The sequence below is a fragment of the Leptonotus elevatus genome, chromosome 6 (assembly GCF_054856555.1).
Source record: "Leptonotus elevatus isolate MCC_2025b chromosome 6, RoL_Lele_1.0, whole genome shotgun sequence".
Lineage (NCBI taxonomy): Eukaryota > Metazoa > Chordata > Actinopteri > Syngnathiformes > Syngnathidae > Leptonotus > Leptonotus elevatus.
Genome location: NC_141244.1, coordinates 14,436,491 through 14,457,667, shown reverse-complemented (window position 1 = coordinate 14,457,667; position 21,177 = coordinate 14,436,491). Strand labels below are relative to the sequence as shown.

General features: G+C 38.4%; 2 protein-coding genes across 3 annotated transcripts; one reads left to right on the top strand and one right to left on the bottom strand.

The window, feature by feature from the left end:
• Positions 1–108: 108 nt before the first annotated feature.
• On the bottom strand, positions 109–6,667 carry LOC147172182 (chemerin-like receptor 1). 2 transcript variants are annotated; one of them, XM_086079617.1, is made up of 4 exons: positions 6,564–6,667; positions 4,311–5,452; positions 2,532–2,572; positions 109–1,639 (listed from the first exon to the last, which is right to left on the bottom strand). In XM_086079617.1, the coding sequence occupies exons 2-3, from the start codon at positions 5,439–5,441 to the stop codon at positions 2,570–2,572; spliced, it is 1,134 nt and encodes a 377-aa protein (XP_085935743.1). In that variant the 5' UTR covers positions 5,442–5,452; positions 6,564–6,667; the 3' UTR covers positions 109–1,639; positions 2,532–2,569. The 2 variants fall into 2 exon arrangements, with proteins under 2 accessions (XP_085935743.1, XP_085935740.1); XM_086079614.1 differs by lacking the exons at positions 109–1,639; positions 2,532–2,572 and having other exon boundaries at positions 2,622–5,452.
• Positions 6,668–15,349: 8,682 nt separating this feature from the next.
• On the top strand, positions 15,350–21,037 carry LOC147172181 (trypsin-3-like). Its single transcript, XM_086077727.1, has 5 exons — positions 15,350–15,490; positions 18,810–18,969; positions 19,040–19,302; positions 20,554–20,690; positions 20,765–21,037. Exons 1-5 carry the CDS (start codon positions 15,442–15,444, stop codon positions 20,912–20,914), a joined length of 759 nt encoding a protein of 252 aa, XP_085933853.1. The 5' UTR covers positions 15,350–15,441; the 3' UTR covers positions 20,915–21,037.
• Positions 21,038–21,177: the final 140 nt, after the last annotated feature.

The window sequence follows — 21,177 nt, the reverse complement described above, 5'->3', positions numbered from 1 at the left end:
AGAATTTTCCGGCGTAAAGCTAATGCTGTTTGTAACGTGTGGTGTTTTCAGCTGAGGAGGTGGCGAGCCATGGATGGACAGGTGCTGTTGCCAAAGGGAGCAAAGACATGTATTTCCACAGGTACTTATTTATTTAGGAATAAAAACAATACATTTAGCTCTAACCATGCATTACCGAAGAAAGAATAGCAGCCTATCTACACATGACCATCTTAGTCCATGGCAAAAAGTGTAACGAGAACGTCCAAGGGAAGAGTGACCTACAGGCATAACAAATTAGAGTCGCCACCGTGTGGCGTGGTACCGTACTACCATAAATGATTATTTGTACATGTTGCTGTGGAGGATTCTGCATTGATAGACCCGGCAGGATCTGGGGTGGACCACTTCTCTGGAGGTGTCTCGCTGTGGGGGTTAATTTAATCAAATGGCCTCTCATGCTGTTTAAACCAACATGCTAAAGCATTTATTTAACATATGCCCACTTATATACTGCAAATACACTTGACTTCAGTTCTTGCCCTGCGGCCTGCCTGTATCAACTCCATGATTTTCCACATATGCTTTTTATCACAAGCAAGTTTCCAGTTTTGCCACTATCAGGCAAGCATTCCATATAAACCTCCTGACTCCTTGGTAAACTTCCCTTTGCGTGTCCATCATGTTTTAGAATTTGAGGCCTGTCCAATCTCGTCTCTGTCCAAACAGTGTCTCAATATTTCAAGAACAAAACAATCAGAATGAGGAATTGTTCAGTGTTTCAACACGGTATCTGGTTTTAGTCTCGGTTCAAATCTTGGCTCTTGGCTTTTGTTTAAAGAGATGGGTCCATGGTGTACATCTCCTCTTTCGCCCGACCGACTATGTCAGGCAGCATTGGCTCCAGTGCTATAAAATGTGCAAGGGTGGATTAATCAATATCAATACATTTGTAGAATACTGTAGGCAGTTTTGTCATGCAGTCATGAGTATCATACATTTGGGGGGGTAAAAGGTCCATACATTATGTATATACAGTATATACACAATATATCCTGGATGTAGATTGTATTTTTTTTACAATACAATAATTCTTTAGAATTAAAAAAAAAAAAAACTTAAAATACAATAAATTTGAATTAATGTATTTTTATATTATTAATGTGTACAGGACTACATACAGTATATAGTGTTGCAACTGTATTGACCTTAAATCAATTAACCAATTCTATAATGTGTCAAATAAATTAAAACAAAAATAAAATGAATGAATAGATTTGATGAACTCATTTTAAGAAAAATCAGCAAAATTAATGGAACAAATATTACAGGACTCTAGATCATGGAACTCTTCGGTACAGCACAGCAGGACCTAGGTGGCTATATTTTGCCCATTGCTGGCTACTGATTGACATTTAGACAAAGTAGCCCCTTTCAGTTCAAAAAAAAGAAAAAAGAAGCATGCATCGGTGCTGCTGTTTTGGTTAACAATGAAGTTCAACAATTTTTCCTGGTCAGACAATTGAGGTGTCTTAAACGGATGACGTGGGCGAAGTTGACCTTCATAAAATTGTGGTAATATTCCGCTTGGTTGCGATCTTTGTAACTGGATAATTGCTGGGTCTTGGTGACGGCTCCGATGTGGCAATTTTTGTGGGGTCTGTGTGAAAGAATAGGAACATTTCATGAGTGGTAACCATAACAGTCAACTCAAACAAAGTAAAGTGAAACATGAGAAAATAAAGCCAGCAACGATGATCAGAAGCAGAAAAAGAGCCAAAAGACACATTTAAAAATCCTGAAAACAGCAAAGCCAACACCAGATCGGAATAGACGGGAATCAGGCCCACAAATAACATGACCCTGACGGACACCATGGCCGCTTCTCAATAACAATATTCACATGATAGACCTTCAATTTTGGGTGCCTTGGACTTGGCAAGTTCAGAGTGGAAATATGATCTTTAGGAATGGAACAACTCTGAAAAACGTTTCACTGGTTGGAATCTGAGCAGATTTTATGATGCAACACAAGGAGGCATCACGGGAGCGCTAGCAAATTAAAGGGCACGCAAGTCACCTGATCCAGTTTGTCGAAAGATGATGGGAGAATCTGGAGAGTTTACATAAACGCGGGCATAAAGCAGGCAAAACAAATAAGGTTTTGATCATGTCACATGCAACTTAAAAATAGGGATCCCGAATAAAATTATTTAATCTAATGTATGAAGAATGCTCCTTGATGGTTAAATATAAAATGAACCAAATGGGTAAAAACAACTAACCACATAAAAACAAATGCAATAGAAATGTGTAATAAACAGTTCTCGTAAGCCACACATTTATAAATCAACAATTTGGCTGTATGTACAATTTTAAATAGTACATACAAAGAATAATGTGCAAATGTATCTTATTGTTGGCACTGTTTTGTTATGTAATGCAAATATTACTCAGAATATAATCATTAAAATATAAAAGTTACCTATAAAAATATCAAAATTTGTTTTGACAGTATCATTATGCTCAATAGGAATTCAAAGAAGACTTACATGGATTTAAAGAGTCTGTAAGGTTGCGCCACTGGAGGTCACTAGAGAGAACACATGAATGGATGTTACACACCAGCTTCACTGAACGAATTCTTAAAGAACACTTTTATTGTACACACATACTGTATTTATCATTTACATTTATTTTACATTACAATTAAGCTTTCATAGACAGGCCATGTGTTTTTATGTCCATGCTCATTGACATGTTGAGTCCATTATGAATTACTGTATTGTATAATGCTGTTCAATGAAAAGAGTACGAAACAAAACAAAAAAAAACATTGTGAGAAAAATGCTTTTCTTTGGATTGTGACAATATTCATTTTGTAGGTAAAGCCTTTAAATAATATTAACATAGACATGTTTTTTTTTTTATAACATACAAAAGCATGCAGGAGATGCACTGAAGTTTATTCCAGTTAAAGAGTAAGAAGACAAATATATGGTTGGGTTAAAAGTGCAAGTTTGGTATTGTTATTGATTTGTATTATTTATTTATTCTAACAAAAAAAAAGATTTTAGAGTGAAATGGCAATGAACATACAGTTACTCCCTCAAGCACTGTAATGGCCAAGTCGGTGCATCATCCACTAAATAAATCGACACCCTCCCACAAATACACACCACTGTTTAGCCATTTGAAGAACAAATAAAATAAAGTACGAGTGGGCCCATTTCAACCAACCAAAACAGCAGTAGGCTACCGATGGATGTAAACAGTCTCGTTAATGAATTAAAGTGTGTTTCAAATGAGTGTTATTTTATGTGGAAACAAGATGATCAATGATGATTATTGTTTAAGTTGACTTGCCCCACAGTGTTACATGTTTGTTTTGGATAGCTGTACATTACTTTTTTTTTTAAGCCATCTGACTTGATTCTTACCATTTTGCAGCAACACAAATTATTTTGAAGTCCAGTTTCACTTGAATAAATTCTTAACTATCATTTCATAAAATTTTTATACACATGGGTTGTTAGTCTAACGTTGCATCAGTTCCTCTTTAGCTCAGTGGACACTGTAGCAGGGTATTAAAATACACACTTTTCAAAATGTTTCAGCCTACAAATACATCACAGCTTGGTTACAATGTTTTGAACAGTCAGTGTAATCACATTGTAAATATTGGAGGTGTGGGTTAGTAGCAGTTGAGGCAAAAACTGTGATTACAATGGGGAGCACAATTTTTGTTGAGTTAGGCCTGGCAGCTGTTTTTAACACATTTCTGGGTGCGGAATCCAAAACTGCTCTCAGTTTTTTGTACCATGTTGTGTTTTTTAGCTATGGGATCGGCGTTTTCTTAACAAAATATGAAATAAATGTAAGTACACACTAAGATGGAATAGTTATAAGATTTGTCAACTCAAAAAACAGCATGAAAAGAAATCGAAGTTATGCCCATGGTTACAAGGTTAAGAGAAAAGTCAGCACGAATCCTCTTAATTATTACTTTGCTAGCTTCTGTTTATAGATATGGATAGTACTTACCTATTGGAGATACACCTCTCACGGCACAAACAAGTTACCATGTAGCTGATGAGTCAGCTTTTCTTACTACAGTCTTACTACAGCTAATCAGTGGAATATTGCTTATTTGGAAGGTAAGTTTGAGGGGAAAAAAACTGACTGCAATTTTGGAACCAGCATGCTAATTTTAGTTTTAATCGGCATAAATCAACAGAATTTGTTTTTCAAATAGTTCCCCAGTGTTATTTGTCACACAATTAAAAATGGCTATATACAAGTTTCAGTATCTAACATGGGCAACTTTATACCTCAGCTTCAGAAAGGGACTTGTCTTTGCTTCGACTGGTGACCATTGAGTTTGTATAGGTGTACGAGCGGGAAATCTCTTCCTGGAAAGCAGTCTCCAGTACTTTCAGGATGGATTTGCGAACTTTATCCTTGAAATCTTGTCCCATGAACACATAGAGCAGCGGGTTGAGGCAGCTGTTGAGATAGGCTAGACTGGTGGTTATTGGGACCCCAATAGTGATGATGTTGTCCAATATTTCACTCTCATACTCAGCGATGTGATTGACCAACTCAATCAGAGCCAGAATGTGAAAGGGAGCCCAGCAGAAGAAAAAAGTGGCAATGACGGCAGCGATGATCTTGAAGGGGCGACTCGATTGGCTGGCCAGGGTACGGTTCCTACGGAGGCGGTGGATTATCACAGCGTAACAGGACACGATGACAGTGAAGGGGACGACAAATCCCAGAAAAAAGCGAGTCATGGTCATGGCCTGATGGCGGAAGTGTCGCAGCTGGGTCACATGCGGCGTGACGTAATCATCAGAGAAGGCGAAGTTGTTGAAGCAGTTGATGATTTCTTCATTGTTGTACGACGGCCCGGTGTCCCTGAAGATGAAGTACGGAGTGCTCAGAATCAGAGCCAGGATCCAAACACCCAGACTCACACATGACGCCTTCTGCACGCTGCGATAGTTCTGAGCCCACACGGGCCACACCACAGACACGCATCGATCAATGCTGATCACCATCAGGATGTAAACACTGGCGAACATGTTGAGGAAGCTCATGGTGCTGTTCAGCTTGCACATGAACTTGCCGAAAGGCCAGTGGAAATCCATGGCGGTGTAAGTCACGCTCAAAGGAAGGAATGCTGTGAAGAGGAAGTCGGCAACAGCCAGGTTGAGGAACCAAACGGTGTTGACGGTTTTCTTCATCTTGAATCCAGTGACCCAGATCACCACGCCGTTTCCCAACACGCCCAGGACGAAAGCCAGGCAGTAGACGATGAGGGACATGATGTTGAGAGACTGCCTGAGCTCGGCGTGGTCGTCCTTGTAATCATACTCGTCGTCGTAGAACGTGCCGTTTGAGACGCTGGGGTCAGAATCGTTTATATCGTAGTAAGGCGTCGCGCCCATTACGTCCATCATTGTCCTGAGACCTGCAACAGGAATAACAAATACTCTAACGTTATCAACTTGGAAAAAAAAAAAAAAGTACAGTTGTAATTTTATGAGGATAAAGATATCATAGTAAAGGACAAAGCCATAACATTCAGAGGTCTTAATTTACAAAAATATAGAAAAAAATTACAAAATGAAAAAACATTAAAAATATTACAAGAAAAAAATATGAGGAAAATTATTGTATAAAAAGAAAAATATATTTTATGTACAGCATGTAATGTTGCAAGAAAAAGATAAGAGGTGTAATAAAAGTCGACCCCTCCCCCCCATTTTTCCTCACATTAACATCATCACAGGTATGAGTTTTTTTTACTGCTTTTGTAGAAATATTTTGCCAAGAATTACTCTCAATCACTCTTTTGTTGACTTCGTTCCATCATCAACTAAAATAATATTTTCTTCAACAAATGTAATTTAATCTGTAATAAATGTGATGATGATGATAAATATTTTGCAGGAAGGGAGAGAGAGAAAATATACTTATAATTATTTATCATCATCATCATCATTATTATTATTATTATTATTATTATTATTATTATTATTATTATTATTATTATTATTATTATTATTATTATTATTATTATTATTATTATTATTATTATTATTAATTTGATTCCTTATTGGAAAAAATACAACTTTATTCTCAAAATATTGTGACTGTATTTTTCTTTAAATAGTATGACTTTATTCACATCACATTATTGTGTATTTTTATACAATACTATTTTTTCTTTTGATTGTGGCCCCTGAAATGACAATTTGTCGGATTTATTTCAATAGTACAGTATATATGCAAGTTTCCCCCCTATGATGACCTCGCAAGCTTATAAACTTGATGGCTGACAACTATAAACCAATTGTTTCTAAAGTTGCGCACCCCCCCCCCCCCACTCCCACCAAGTAGGCACTCAATTAGCCAGAACGAACCCCTGCTTAATTAACACGTCTCAATCAGACCAATTGCAAGTTCCAATAGCGTCTTATTTACCCAAAACGACGATAACAAAAACGACAACAGCAACATGATTCTTTATAGACGTCGACTGTCATTAGCTGTATAAAAGAAAGAAAACGGCACAATACCTTCTTCTGGTGCAGATGTGTGCGAAGCGGAGTTCTAACTTAACTGCTCCGTGCAAGCTGCAAAGCTCGACCCAGTCTCATGAAAATGTCTGACGTCATTGGCCACATCGAGGCGGGACCACAAGCACCCCTAAATCTACCCCCACTCGACGTACGCCCCCTCGTGCTGTTGTAATGTTTTTATGCACTCTGCTCCTGTCTTGGAGAGATCAACCTCATGATATACAATGAAGTAAACACAAGTTGGTTGCAAGATAAAACACACGCATGCACACCAACTATGCGAGGAGTCAGGACAGACTGATGCCGTGTCACAACATGTCTTTTTTTTTCCTTCTTTTTTTTTTTGTGTCAAGACGTATAAGAGCATTTGTAGTTTGGGAAAGTCCACAAATGAAAAGAAAAACAATCAAACAAAGTAAATCATCAATTGCGGTACGTTGAGATGACAACCTGTGAGAGTGAGGAGCTGCTGTCTCTTGATTTGCACAAATCACGACGTGTTTTTCTCATCCTGAGCCCGAGCTCATGTTTGCTTGAGGTTAACTCTAATTGCTGTGCGCTGACTTTGAAATGACATCTGGGCATGTAGGTAACATATTTGTAATGTACCCTTTTGGTGTGTATTTGGAGAAAAAAAATAGAAAAGAAAAGTCACAGCAGCATCTGTCAATAATTAGGGTTACCAAGCTGTTACTTGGGAGGGGGAAAAAACGACTTTGCAGCTGTCCACTCCACTTTGGACATTGACGGGTCCAAAGCTGAACAGGCGTGGAAGGACAAAATTGTAATTATGTCTTTATAACATACTGTATTCCTGGCTTTCACGTGAGTAGGTTAACACTGCAGTCTAAGTTTTGATGTTGACAATTGACGACAGCCAGCCAGATGGATGGATGGATGGATGGATGGATGGATGATCTCTCACAGCACACTAAAAAGCTAGCTGGATGGAAAGCTATCCATTTATCAGCTATTTAGCTAGCTAGATTGAAAGCTAGATAGCTCCATAGCAGATAGATAGGTAGGTAGTAGGGGTGTTAAAATAAATCGATTTAGCAATATATCGCAATCTAAAAGCGCGCAATTCTCGAATCGATTCAGTGTGCGGCCGAATCGATGTTTAAACAATTTGTGGAAATATTCAACAAAACGTCTTACTTAGGGTTAGGGTTCACACGTTAAGCATTGAAGAATGTTATATTAATGGAATATTAACAATATTTTATTTCAATGCTGTTCAAACATGAAACAGTTTGCAAAAGATTGTTTGTTAAATACAGTGACCCACAGTTTAAACCTGAAGTTTCAGATAAATACATTTTCATACAAATCTTACATTGTACATGTACAAGTTTACTGATGAGTATTTTCTAAATTTGAGAAAGAAAAAAAATTGCAATAATCAACTTATAGATTCGTATCTGGATTAATCGGTATCGAATCGAATCGTGACACGGATCGAATCACCAGGTACTAGGCAATTCACACCTCTTCTAGTTGGTAGGTAGGTAGGTAAATATTTCAGTAGGAAAAGATGGTTGGTATCGATGCAAGGATAGGCGACTTACAGTATATATATATGGATTGATGGATGACAGACACCAAGTCTGATGGATGAGTGGAAGGATAGATGATTGATAGATGATATGGACATATGGATAGATGGAAGGATGGATGGAGTGAAAGAAGGATGGATAGATGACAAACACCCAATTGATGATCGGACGGACGGAGCTGGACTTGAGGGTAGATGGACAGAACAATAGCTGTTTGAAGAAAGAGATGAAAAGATGGACGGACAGATGAACCAAAGAACAGACAGATCAATTTATTGATAGATTTGATCCCCTAAGGAGAATGATACCCAGCAGTAAAGCGTAAAAAAAAAAGAAAAAAAAAAAAGGTCTTCAGAGAACAGGTCAGCATTTTTCTGGTCACTTGGGAACACTTTTGTCTTCTTTCACGCAAACCCTACATTCCTGAAACACTTGGCAGTCAAAGGCCATACCCAAAAAGAATCATGTTGGAATCTCCAGACGGGCAGTATCCAAGATGTTATCCGCAAACCATGTAAGCCACTAGATACTACATTGGTATGCCGTACATCTGCATAGCCTCAAAAAACATCCCTGGAAAAAAATAAAATAAAATAAAAGTTAAAAATAAAGAGATTAGCTTTGGGCTAATTTATTTTTAAAGCATATGGTAATTATTGCTGACAACTCACTGAAAGGTCACGCAGCCTTTCTAATTGAGTGTTTCAATGTGGTGTGGTAAAAGCAATTCTGAACACCATGTGGCCGAATTAAAACATAAGCGCTTCATCGACAGGATGGGATGAACATATGCAATAACACGAGCAAGCGGAATGCACAGAGAACGGAGTGGGAGTGTTGGCCCGGAGAGAGTGAAAATCAATCTCTTGCTGGTGTCCCTCAAGTATAGCTTTTTACCTTTCAGTCAGCATCTCAGTTTAACCCTGTGGCCACACTTCCTCCCGCATGGTTAGTCTTCTTGGTTTTTGCAGCCAGACTTGCTACACATTCATACATCTGTTTGACATGATATTGGGTTGATGGTTGAACTTTTTCTCTTTTTTTTTTTGGTCTCTAGAGGAATGTTGCAAAACATGTCAAATGCTCCGTTTCCTTCATGACTGTGCTTCAGTTATGTGATGGTGAAGAAACGTTGCCAATTTGAAGCTATGGAAGTAATTAGAAGTTGATACTGAATCATCATAGTCATTCATTTTACTACTTACAGATTAGTCTAATTGGTTTATCTTATATTGGTCGATACACGTTTATATGGAAGTATGAAACTGCCAATGTAGAGTAAATATTTTTGACTGGCAAATATGTTCAAACATATTTGCAAGTACATTTGAACGTACTTGTAAATACGTTTAAGTAAAAAAAAAAAAATAATTATTTGTAATTAGTAAAAAAAGTCAATACCCCGTGGCTTTATGGAAAAAAGATGACGAATGGAAATCATGCACTGCACAGATGAAAATCACAACAAAACAGTGTTTACTGGTATAATGAAGGCCAAATGCTGAAAAAAAACCCCAATCATTTTATTTTGATTGCGCAGGTCAATACCCCCTGGCACTATGGGAGAAAATGCACGCACATATACAAAAAAAAGAGCAATGATTTTTTATTTTTTTTTCCCTAAAAAACATTACCGAATGAACAATACTGAGCTCTTTTAAAAAAGAAGAAAGAAAAAAAAAGGGGAGAAAATGATATGTTTTTAGCATTTATCCTACAAGCATGTTTAAACATATTTATTTAAGTATGTTTAAGTTAAAAAAATAATTATAATTCGTAAAAAAAAGTCACTACCCCGTGGTATTATAGGGAAAAATGATGAACGGAAATCATGCACTGCAGAAATAATAAATCATAAAAATGATGACTAAACAATGTTTACTTACCTAAATTTCAAAAGTATTGTTAGAATGTAGGCCAAATGCTAAAAAGAAAAGAAAAAATATTTAGATTTTGCTTTGCATATGCAAATCAATACCCCATGGCATTATGGGAGAAAATGCTATGTTTTTATTATATAGTCTACAAGTATGTTTAAAGCAACACTAAGGAACTTTCAGTTTACGTTGATTATGGCGGCGCCTTATGGGTAAAAGCGGAAATGTTATGCCTGAAGGAAGACCACATTTCCCATGAGGACAAGCGCATTGTGTCATTTTTTTAGCTCACGCCAGCGAGTGAAAGCCGGACCAATGTTGTTCCTTGACTGCCTTTTTATCTGGGTAGCTTCCCTTTTTCTTTTTTGTCTCCTCAGACAAAACTTTTCAGTTATTTTGCAGCTTCTGCCATGAAAGCAGTAATCATACGTCGACATTCAAATTGACTTCCGTCTTTGTAACGAATGGGGAAAGGGGGAAGTGACGTATGCCATAAAGCAGTCAGCACATTTGTAGTTTTTTTGTGTGGCAGTGTTCCTACCATCCTCCTCAAAGTGGTTTAGTGCCAGTAAAAATGATACAGACCCACTCAGGCCATGGCAAAGGTACCCTTCAACTAGTTTTAAGTTAATGTTTCATCAGAAGAGATATGAAAATATGTTATAAAGATTGAAGAGTTCCTTAGTGCTACTTTAATCGTACATGCGAATGTACATGTGAATGTACTTGCAAATATGTTCAAACACATTTAAATACTTTTACATATGACATTACCGAATGAACAATACTGAGCTCTTTAAAAAATAATAATAATACTTTTACATATTTGCAATTACATTGAAACGTATGTGCAAGTCAAAAATGTTTACTCCACATTGGCAGTTCCAAGCTTCATAATACAGAGTTCAATATCCCGACGTCTTAAAGTTGACCACTTCCAAATGCAAAAAGTAGAGAGATGCGATTCATAACGATAATTTCGCATGCTCATGCGGTAAAAACGCAATGACGCTCAGAATGGTGATCAGAATTGCATCGTAAGCTACCGAGATCTGCCCAGCCCCAAAACCAAGTCCCCTGCTAATATACAAACACAACCACACAGGAACTGAACCCCGCCAGTAGTCCAGATGTGAGGGGGAGGAAGAATGGGAAGGAGGGGAGCAAGAAGCACTAAAAGTCAGGCATTGTGTCCATTTACACGCGCTCACGCTCAGCTTGAGCTCGAACAACGCCCTTTTTGGAGCGCGTGGGAGAACTCATCAGCAACTGTTTGATCTCGGACGCATCAATCGACAACACCTCAACCCAAAAGCCCCCTTCGGCAAGCCCCTCAATCGACTGTCTGCTTGAGCTGACGTCTAGACAGGCCGACTACTTTTGTTTAAATTAGATTGAACGCTCTTGACAAATACCAGCTTTCATTTCTGAGTGAAGATTTATCCCCCAAACATTTCAGTCTTTTCACAGAAAGCGAAAGACGCAGCGTTTTGCTGCTGTCTGTAGGGGATATTAATAGTCATCCCAAGGCTATAGTTTGAGGGAAGCCTTCTGAGCGCCGGGCTTTGCCAGCAGTTCTTGATTTACCAACCAAACGTGCAATTATGCGTACACCACACAAATACCAATTTGGGTGTGTAAAGAAACCGGTGGAGGTTTAAAGAGAATGCCAGAGCGGGATGATATACGCAGTCGGAGTATGCGGCTTTATTATTCATTATAGAGGATTTGGGGAGGTGGGGGAATAACCCAAAATGCTAAACGACAATGCTACTGTCTGCACGTCTTTGTGCGTGGCGGCGTGGAGCGCTAATAACATAGTGTAGTTTCCACAGTCGCTGTTACTGTAATTCACCCGCTACTTATCATAGCTATGCAGCGCATAACAGTCAAGCTCACTGCGTTTTTCTTTTTCGGGAGGGGGGGCTGAGTGAGACGATGCTGATGGAACTTGTGGATTCCGGTTACGGCGGCGTCATAAAGACACAAATAGTGGGAATTTGCAGCGAGCTGAACCCTCAAAAGTTTGTTGGTCTTGTTGCGGTGCTGACTGGGAATCAAATGTCTTCCCGAGTGTGGAAAGGTTGGGGATTTTGTTTTTCAAGTCAAAATGAGTGCCAACTGTGCTTGCCCCCATTATGCCTCATTGATGTGTTATTTTTTTTTTCTTCACGAAATGCACCGCACACAGGGGGGGGGGGGGGGGGGGGGGGGTTGGTGGCTGAGCCTCAACAACCAAAACCACTTCCTTACTTTGGTCCTTATACTTTCCACCACAACGCTCGGTGCCTTCCAGCAGACCAGAGGGATATGAATAATCAACCTTGGCTCCGTCTGACAGAAAAGAAGCCTGGTAATGCATAAGTCATACAGTGCTTCCTTTCTCTGCAGTTTATTTGGAGGCACAGTTGAACGAGACGAGGGGAACCGGAACTGGTTAAATAGGGGGCGCCAGATGGTCAAATAAACACAATTCCTCAATCGTTGCAAGGTCAGCAATACTAAAATTAGCATGACCACCTATGCAACTATCAATCTTATTGGCGAGTTCAAACACAATGCGCTTTCTTCTAACAAATGCCTTTTATTTATTCAGTTTAATAACAAATTCTGCTCTGCAGATGTGTAAATAAACGGGCATCTGCGTGTCACATGTGACAAAGAAACTTAAAAGAGAAAAAAACTTTTCGCACTTGGGTGATTCAGTTCATTTCTAGTAAATGTATTTATTTGAGTTTTTATTTTTGTAGCACAACATCCATTTTAATATACAGTAAAAGTGATATTTCTTTGGCATCTCAGGGATGATTTCTGAGTATATACTCTAGCATACTTTCTCATGCTGTGCAGGAAATTCAAATGGGGGTGAGCAGTCCGTGTCAGAATAATAGCATCTGTGAAATAAAATAATTACAATTAGTACCATATTGTGCAATAGGAACAGATGTGTATTTGTCTTCAACGGATAATGCACTTTGCGGCAAATTAGGGTCTACATTAGGGATGACCACTATATGTGGAAATAATTTATATAAACGTCTCATAATTTGTGTGTCTTTCTGTGCCTATTTTCATATTGGTCAATGAAGCAAGCCCTATGTAGTTTGCCTAGCAACAAGTGTTGACCAGATTTTTTTAATTAAATACCAGGAAACTACAAATTAATTTAACTGAAAATTACCAGGTACCAAATTTAATCACTTGTCAGTCTGGTGAATGGTGATTGTATTATTACTTTAGCTAATGCTAAATGCTATCTTGGTTGACAGTTCAACAGCGCTAAGCAATCAGGCAATGCACTCTGCTTGGTCCATTTTGCAAAATCTTGTTTATAAAACTGAAAATCAAAAACACAAACATGTGTTTTTCGTGTCTGTAAATAAAAACAAGCAAGTAATGTTGCACGGCAGGAATACAACATTTTTTAGCGGTAGGCCCCACATTATAACATTGAAAACGCGCTGCCAGAAATGCTCATCTTGCTTGGTCTGACTACATTTCCCATGATTCTTAGACATAGAAGCAGGAAGTCGTTCTCGTTCTGGTGTGACGCAAATGTGAAAGTAATTAGGAAGGAATTCAACAGTTAAATTCCTTTTAATTGGTTTATTGTTTGAATCGCTATGACAACTGTATGGTTGACATTCACGTGGCCCAAACAATTAGCTTGTTGACACGCACACACAAAAAGAGATCTGCGTAAAAGTGTGACAAAACAAAGTGGTTGGCAAAATCCGCTCAAATGGGACTACCCCAATAAAACAATATATCCCGATAAGTCTGGTCACCCTAGTGGATACAAAAACAGAATCAGACAAATGATTACAGATTTATTTCAGTAACGTTTGTTCAAGAATAACAAATGAGTGGTCTTCATTCTTCAATTAATAACATTACCATTGGAAGAGATACGGTACGTTTAAAAACACAACCTCAGACAGTAAAAAGGAGTAGTTTAAGATTTTTGGTTTGTACTGCTCGGTTTGACCAAACCCGGAAAATAAGATCATAGATTTCATGTAAAATATGCTGCAATAACAAGCAGGACAACACATTGATTTTTTGAAGCTGACATTTAAAATAAAATAAAATAAAATAAAATAAAATAAAATAAAATAAAATAAAATAAAATAAAATAAAATCTTTATGGGTCTTTTCCCAAATGTTAAATACAAGTACCGGTATATCATTTATTTATACAGGTAAACATGATCAAAGACTAATCATCATACTTAATAGAAACAAATAAAAATAATATCATATAATTTGAGTTATTTCAGAAGTGTATATTAAACTGGTAGCCTTTCGCAATTTATGTCAAGAAGCTCTCAGATTCAAACAGGTGGTTGTAGAGGTTTAAGGTTCCCACGGGTGCTATGTCACGGCTTTTGCACATTTTTCCGAATGCAGAAGCAGGTCGCATATATACCAAATTGATTGGTGAACCACCATTATTTTGCATTACCACTCGTGGCATCACTGATCACAATTTAAAAAGTAAAAAGCAGCTAAACAAAGTTCTTTCCAGGTCAAATTACATTCCGATAAATGAATATTACAGAACGATAACAGTACAGTAGTTGTTTCAAGGAATTACTCAACAAGGTGGGGGCCAATAAAATTTGCTATGTGCTTTATTTGAAGTCAAAAAGCACAAGCCATGAGCTGCAAGATGGCGAGTGATGTTTACGCAAAACTGAGGTAAAACCTGCCTGTGCTGGAAGGGAATGTGTTGTATTTTAGCCTTAAGTGTATAATCACAGGGTTTGGTTCAACGCACTCTCCCATTTAGCTGTGTTTCTGTCTGTTGCTGATTACCGTCTATATGTTCATACATGAGTAACCCACTCTGACTCATAAAGCCACCGCACAATGAATTCATTCTGATTTAATAACCATAAACTAAAGTGAATTATTGACTAATAACATACAGGTGAGTCACATTTTTGTTTCTGTCATAATTTCATGGGCATTACTGTACATTAAATAATGAAACAAAAAAACTAATATAAATAAATAATAATGAATTTATTATCCAATTGAATTTTACTGTTTTTAGCCATACAGTTTCAGATTATTATTTTCAGTATTACATACATTATATATCATCACTGCTATGTGAAAATGTCCTATTGCCCCCCCCCCATTTAAATTTTTTATTTTTACGTTTTTGGGATGAAACCGATTGCAGACATCCCAAAAACGTTTTTTAATAAGGGTTTTTAACGTAATTTTCAAATTGGTTTAGCCTTCCTTTTTTTTTTTTTTTTTTTTTAAATATGAGTGTCCACACTATATACACTACACTGTAAACACAATTTATGGGTAATGTAGCAGATGTCTAATGTTTGAAGTGTGATGAAAAAGACCTTGAGAAGAAGGAGATAAGAGCACTCACATGGCTGAGTTTGAAGTCACATTCACACACTACTGGACTGTGGGATGAAGGGAATGAAGCTTTTTGTTCTCCTTGCTCTCTGTGGAAGTGCAGGTATAGTAAAAACTAATGGCAAAATATAGCAAAAGCGCATGTTATAAAAATTGGGGTTGAGTGAGATTAATTTGATCAGTGAATTCGATTTTATTTGTCAGGGTGATTTAATTTTTTTTAAATTATTTATTATTATACTTATTTATTTTAGCAAATTTAGGACACTGCTTACACTAACAACATGGCTTGTTTATCAAAGCAGAGTTGGTGTTGACAACTTTTGGTCGCATTTTTAAGCAACTCCTCTGGCTACTTTTATTCTCAGACAGCATGAGTAGAATATTTTTTGCAACGTTTTCTGTATAACAAGAAAGGAGGGTGGAGGGCAGTCATAAAGTTTATCACACTGAACTGTGCCAAAGAAATGGTGCCCATTTGTACGTTGCAAAAGCAATGATTTATCGACAGAAGTCATTTCTGGATTCAGCAAATCTGGCAGTAATCAGGCCTGGGTGTGGCCAGTAAAAGTGAACTCTGTTTAATGACTTTTTCACATAGTCCCAAATGGGTTGGATTTGTTTCTGGTAATCCATTCTGAGATTGCATTTTGCATTTGCTTGCGTTGAGGTATTAAAATGAGGAATCCGAAATTTTAACTCATTCACTGCCATTGACGGCTATAGACGTCAAAAATTAATTTGAACTACTTTTATTAGTTTTACACCCCCCCCCACACACACTTTTGTTGAAAAGAGTAAAACCTAGAAAAAATTAATTGTACATATAGAACAGATATAAAATTTGTGATTAATCTTGAGTTTAAAGAAAAGAAAAGATTACTAAAAATTAGGAGCGTCAGACGATAATTTTTTTTATTGTAATTAATCGCATGACTTCAATAGTTAACTCACGATTAATCACACATTTTATATCTGTTCTAAACGTACAATAAAAATGTTTCTAGGTTTTCATACTCTTAACAAAAGTGGAAAAAAATGTGAAACTAATAGAAATAGTTCAAATACATTTTTGACGTCTATAGCCGTCAATGGCAGTGAATGAGTTAACAAAAGGCTGAGGGCAGATGTAGCCTTTTATTCCAGTGTTTCCAAACCTTTATTGAGCCATTTGAAAATATGCCACGGCACACCACCAAACTTCAAGAGAAGGGTCAGCTATTCAAGCAGCGTCCATCTGGTGGGGCTGCAGGTGCGCGCCACAGTAAGACCTCAAACAGACTAAACAGGTCTTCCTGGCTTTGAATTTGGAGCCAAGGCATTGGTCGCATGGCACCTCATCTCATTGAATTTCTTTGAAACCGGTGTTGACATTTTGCGTGAGTCCTTTGGCGAACTTAATGTTGCACAGCGGGCACAGCCATTTTTGCTCCCCCCGGTGCATGCTGATGCACGCCTGGCAGAAGTTGTGGCCACGTGGTGTTGAAATCGGCTCTGTGAACAGGAACTGCTCTTCACGTGGGAAAAGAAAGCCATTTATCAATATCTGAAAACACGTGGTAAGAAAGTGTCTGTCATACAACGTAGGAACTGCATAGCAACTGACAACGTCATCATCAAAAGGGCCATAGCAACTGTATAGCAACTGACAACATCATTACCATCACAAAGGACAAATAAGGACCATAAGAACACAATGGCCCAAACCAAAACACGGTCATAACGTTATTTGGGGTCAATCGAGGGCTCTAGAAATGGCGGCAAGGGTGTGATTGCCATTTGACATGTTTGAATGTGATTGGTTAATTCTGAACATAGACACATCCCAGTTTAACTCATTTGCTCCCCAAAACGTATAAATATGTTCTATTTTAAATATTACTATGCTCCCAAAGACATATGTATGTGATTTTCATGTTTGAAGAATTTGATACAGCCTCTGAACTGAAGAGAATTTTCAGTGCGCGACAAATGAGAGGCGGGGTATACTGTGTTATTACCGTGACACGGACTGCTCCCGAGTCGATCACAAGGGGTGTAGGAGGAGTAGCGTTTTGTTTGTTTACGAGCGTGTTATTGCTATACTGTATATTAAAAGAGTAGTTTGTTTGCCTTGACTTGCTGTGGAGTGACTTGACTTGGTTGGTGCTATTTGGCTTCTTGGCTGTGACGATGACGACTTGGCTAGCTGTGACGATGACGACTTTTCTTGCTGTGACGATGACGTCTTGGCTAGCTGTGACGATGACGTCTTGGCTAGCTGTGACGATGATGACTTGGCTGTGATGAAGACTTGACACACAAACTTTCACACATAACATAGGCAATGCAACCACACCGACTGGACAAACACAACAGACTACGGCCCCGTCCACACGAAAGCCAGTTTCAATGTATCCTCACAAGTTTCTTATCGTTTAGGCCGTTCATCCACACAATGGCGCGGATTCGGAGCTTGAAATCGATCACTTTTGAAACCGAGCTATGGAGTGGAAAGATTTCAATCTGGACACCATATGCAGGATACTCCTCCAGTGATGACGTAATGGTCCCAGCTCGATGACGGCACATTGTCGCAGATTGATGACGTATGCGGCAATTCTCGCGTGACTGCGCGCAAACCGTCAGTCTGTCAACAACAATGGCGAATAGCCGTGTCGTAGTCGTTTTGCGCAGCCGCCTTAGCTCGCTTATGCTTTTGCAGCAAAATATTTTGCTTCTTTATTCTCACGTTCAATAAGCGACGTTGTCACTTTTTCATGTTGTTTTGATACACGCAAAGCCATGTTTGTTCTGTAGATTGCAATAAAGTTAGAAAAAAAAAGTGTTGGTCTTCTTCGCCGATTCTTCTTCTACGCTTTCCTGTGGCTGCGCTACAGCGCCACTCCAAACCTCGGCGTCTTCTTTTGGACACACATGCTTCTGTGAGTACGAGATTTGTTTGAGGAACGAAGCTGGCTTTGCTTCTGTCTGGACACACCTGGGGAAGAGAAGACACACACAGGTGGACATGGTTAGACATAACGAGACAAGGGAAGAAACCATGAACACAAGACAAAAAACACCAACCACAGACAAAAACAATAAGAACACCCAAAACAAACAAAATCCCAACCCCCACAGAACCGAAACATGACACTACATCTTTGAACAAGGTCCTGAGTGGTTCAGCAGCCCAAAATTTTAGCTTACTGGTAGCGCTCAGCGCTCCCAAACAGACATCAACAGAGAGTTATGTTTTTTGTTTAATTTCTACCAATATAAAGGAGGTATATGTTAAAATAGTTTAAATGTCTGGCATCTTTGAATAAACTTTGAGTATCATTTAAATATCTTGAGGTCGGACCAAGTGTCCTTTTTTGGAAATCAAAATATGGTCACCCTAACTGATGGATTTACTATGATGGATTGTCAATTTCAAGTTGCGGCTGCCCTGAGGGATGACGACAGAATAGTTGGCGGGTACGAGTGTCCCAGAAACTCAGTGCCCTACCAAGTGTCTCTCTTCGCGGGATACAACTTCTGTGGAGGGGTTCTCCTGTCCCCAGAATGGGTGCTCTCTGCTGCCCACTGCAGTTCAAAGTGAGAAAGATCATCATACTGCTTTTGAAATCATGAAACGTTTTCGTTCAACTTACAACTCCTTATCTAGATCCAATGTAGAGGTACGGCTGGGGGAGCATAACATCTGGGAGGCCGAGGGCCCTGAACAGCACATCATGTCTGCGAAATTCATTCGCCACCCCGAGTACAACCCCCGTACGCAGGATAGCGACGTCATGCTCATCAAGCTGAGTCGACCCGCCTCTCTGACCAGCCACGTGCGCCCGGCGACGCTCCCTTCCAAATGTGCCACTGATGGGACCATGTGCCATGTCTCTGGCTGGGGGAGCATCCGCCCCAGTGATGAAGGCTGTGAGTCATGTGACCAAAGTCATGCAAGTACTGTAATGCGTTCGGGGGGGAGGGCTCTGAAGTCTTAGAAAAATGTTGTTTTGTATGTGTGAGGCATCATGCAAGACGTCACAAACTTGTGACATCGGCTCAGTGAAGCAGAAGTGGATTTTTTTTAATTTTATATTTGTAAATAACTGTTTAGTTGAGAAATGGAGTAGATCATAGGTGAAATTATTAATACACTACAGTGTTCCTTTGCTACTTCATGATTCATCACTACACAACTTTTTTTTTTAAGCAACCTTTTTTTTTTAATGGGCTTTTGCTGTATACTTATTGATTGTGATGCCTTTACACGTGAGAAAGCCTATGGGAGGATAAAATTATATTTCAGAAAAAAAAAAGTCTCTATCCCATATTTTTATCTAGAACGTGTGGGTTTTGAATAGGGCTGTCGCTATTGAATATTTTTTGAATCTATAATTCTATTAATTAGTTGAATAAGCAGATCAAAGTTAATTTTGTGTTTTAAGTAAAACAAAAAAATTATGCCCAGAGTAGTGTTTATTAAACCAGTATTTGTTGATTATTTGTTATCGTTGAGTGATGTAAAAAAAAATAACTAACCAGCAAAATTAAACAATATCACATGAGAGAGATTGATCTAGTACTCTTTTTGAAAGTTACAAAAGTCAAATAAAAAAATATGTTTTCAAATGTATTATTTTAATTAAACAAAAATGAAAATCAATCTGCTATCATAAAGGACTACAAAAATCACAGAATAATTACTATCAGAGGATTTGGAGTTAATCAATGGCTCTAACCTATATTATAGTAGTTGTCAATTATGTTGACAATCGATTAGTTGTCAATTAATTTTGACACCTCTAATTTGGAACAAGCTCTGAACAGGGCTTCAATGTAATATGACAGTCGTGAATATTGAAAAGCACAATGGCCTTTAGTAAGGGTCCGTCTTCTCACTTAATTTGTCAGATGATGAGTCATTTTATTTTATTTTTATTAGTTTCACTCTATTTTATGTTTCACGTTGTTTTTATTTCAGCAATCTATTATGCCATGTTCACTGTACAGCACTTTGTATTCAGCCGCTGTTGTTTTTAAAGTGCTTTATAAATAAAGTTGAGTTATTTTAGTTTTAGTCAACTATATGGCGATGCTACTGCATCATCATACTGTAAAATCCTAATTGCATCATGTGCACACTAAATCGACAATAGAACCTCTGTCTTCCATTTTGTTTAGCAAGGTTTCCCCATACGCTGCAGTGCGTGGATGTCCCTCTCCTGAGTGATGATGCATGCTTTAATGTATATCCTTTCCAAATCACTGACAACATGATCTGCGCTGGTTACCTGGAGGGAGGTAAAGACTCGTGTCAGGTAATTTGGAGATGTCGCCAAACGGTGTGTTTCTGAGTCTCAAATTTGCCATCATTTGTCTCCTTCGTTCACAGGGTGACTCCGGGGGTCCAATGACATGTGACGGCGTGCTCCAAGGAGTTGTGTCGTGGGGGAAAGGCTGCGCCCTGAGAAACAAGCCCGGAGTGTATACTAAAGTGTGCAATTACGTCACGTGGATCAAGAAGACAATGATGACAGGCTAGACTTAGAGGACTGATGTGAGAACATTGTGAAATGACCTTGTGGTCTATCAGTGTGGCAACAGGCTAAAAATAAATTACGTGAGAACATGTGCATTTCTGTCACTATTCCCACACTAGCACAGACCGTGTGAACTATTTTTCTTTTAATTACTTTTCAAAACATTAATGGTTTCAATCAAACTTGAGTGACAGGTGTTTTGGTCACGTCCAGAGGGTTTCATTATGCCAGTGCCACAATTTATAATGTTGGTAAGCATTACTCT

Coding starts and splice junctions, on each gene's coding strand:
- LOC147172181 (XM_086077727.1), top strand. CDS start 15,442: ATGAAGGGAATGAAGCTTTTTGTTCTCCTTGCTCTCTGTGGAAGTGCA. Junction 18,970..19,039: donor GCTGCCCACTGCAGTTCAAA/GTGAGAAAGATC, acceptor CTCCTTATCTAG/ATCCAATGTAGAGGTACGGC. Junction 20,691..20,764: donor GAGGTAAAGACTCGTGTCAG/GTAATTTGGAGA, acceptor CTTCGTTCACAG/GGTGACTCCGGGGGTCCAAT.
- LOC147172182 (XM_086079614.1), bottom strand. CDS start 5,441: ATGATGGACGTAATGGGCGCGACGCCTTACTACGATATAAACGATTCT.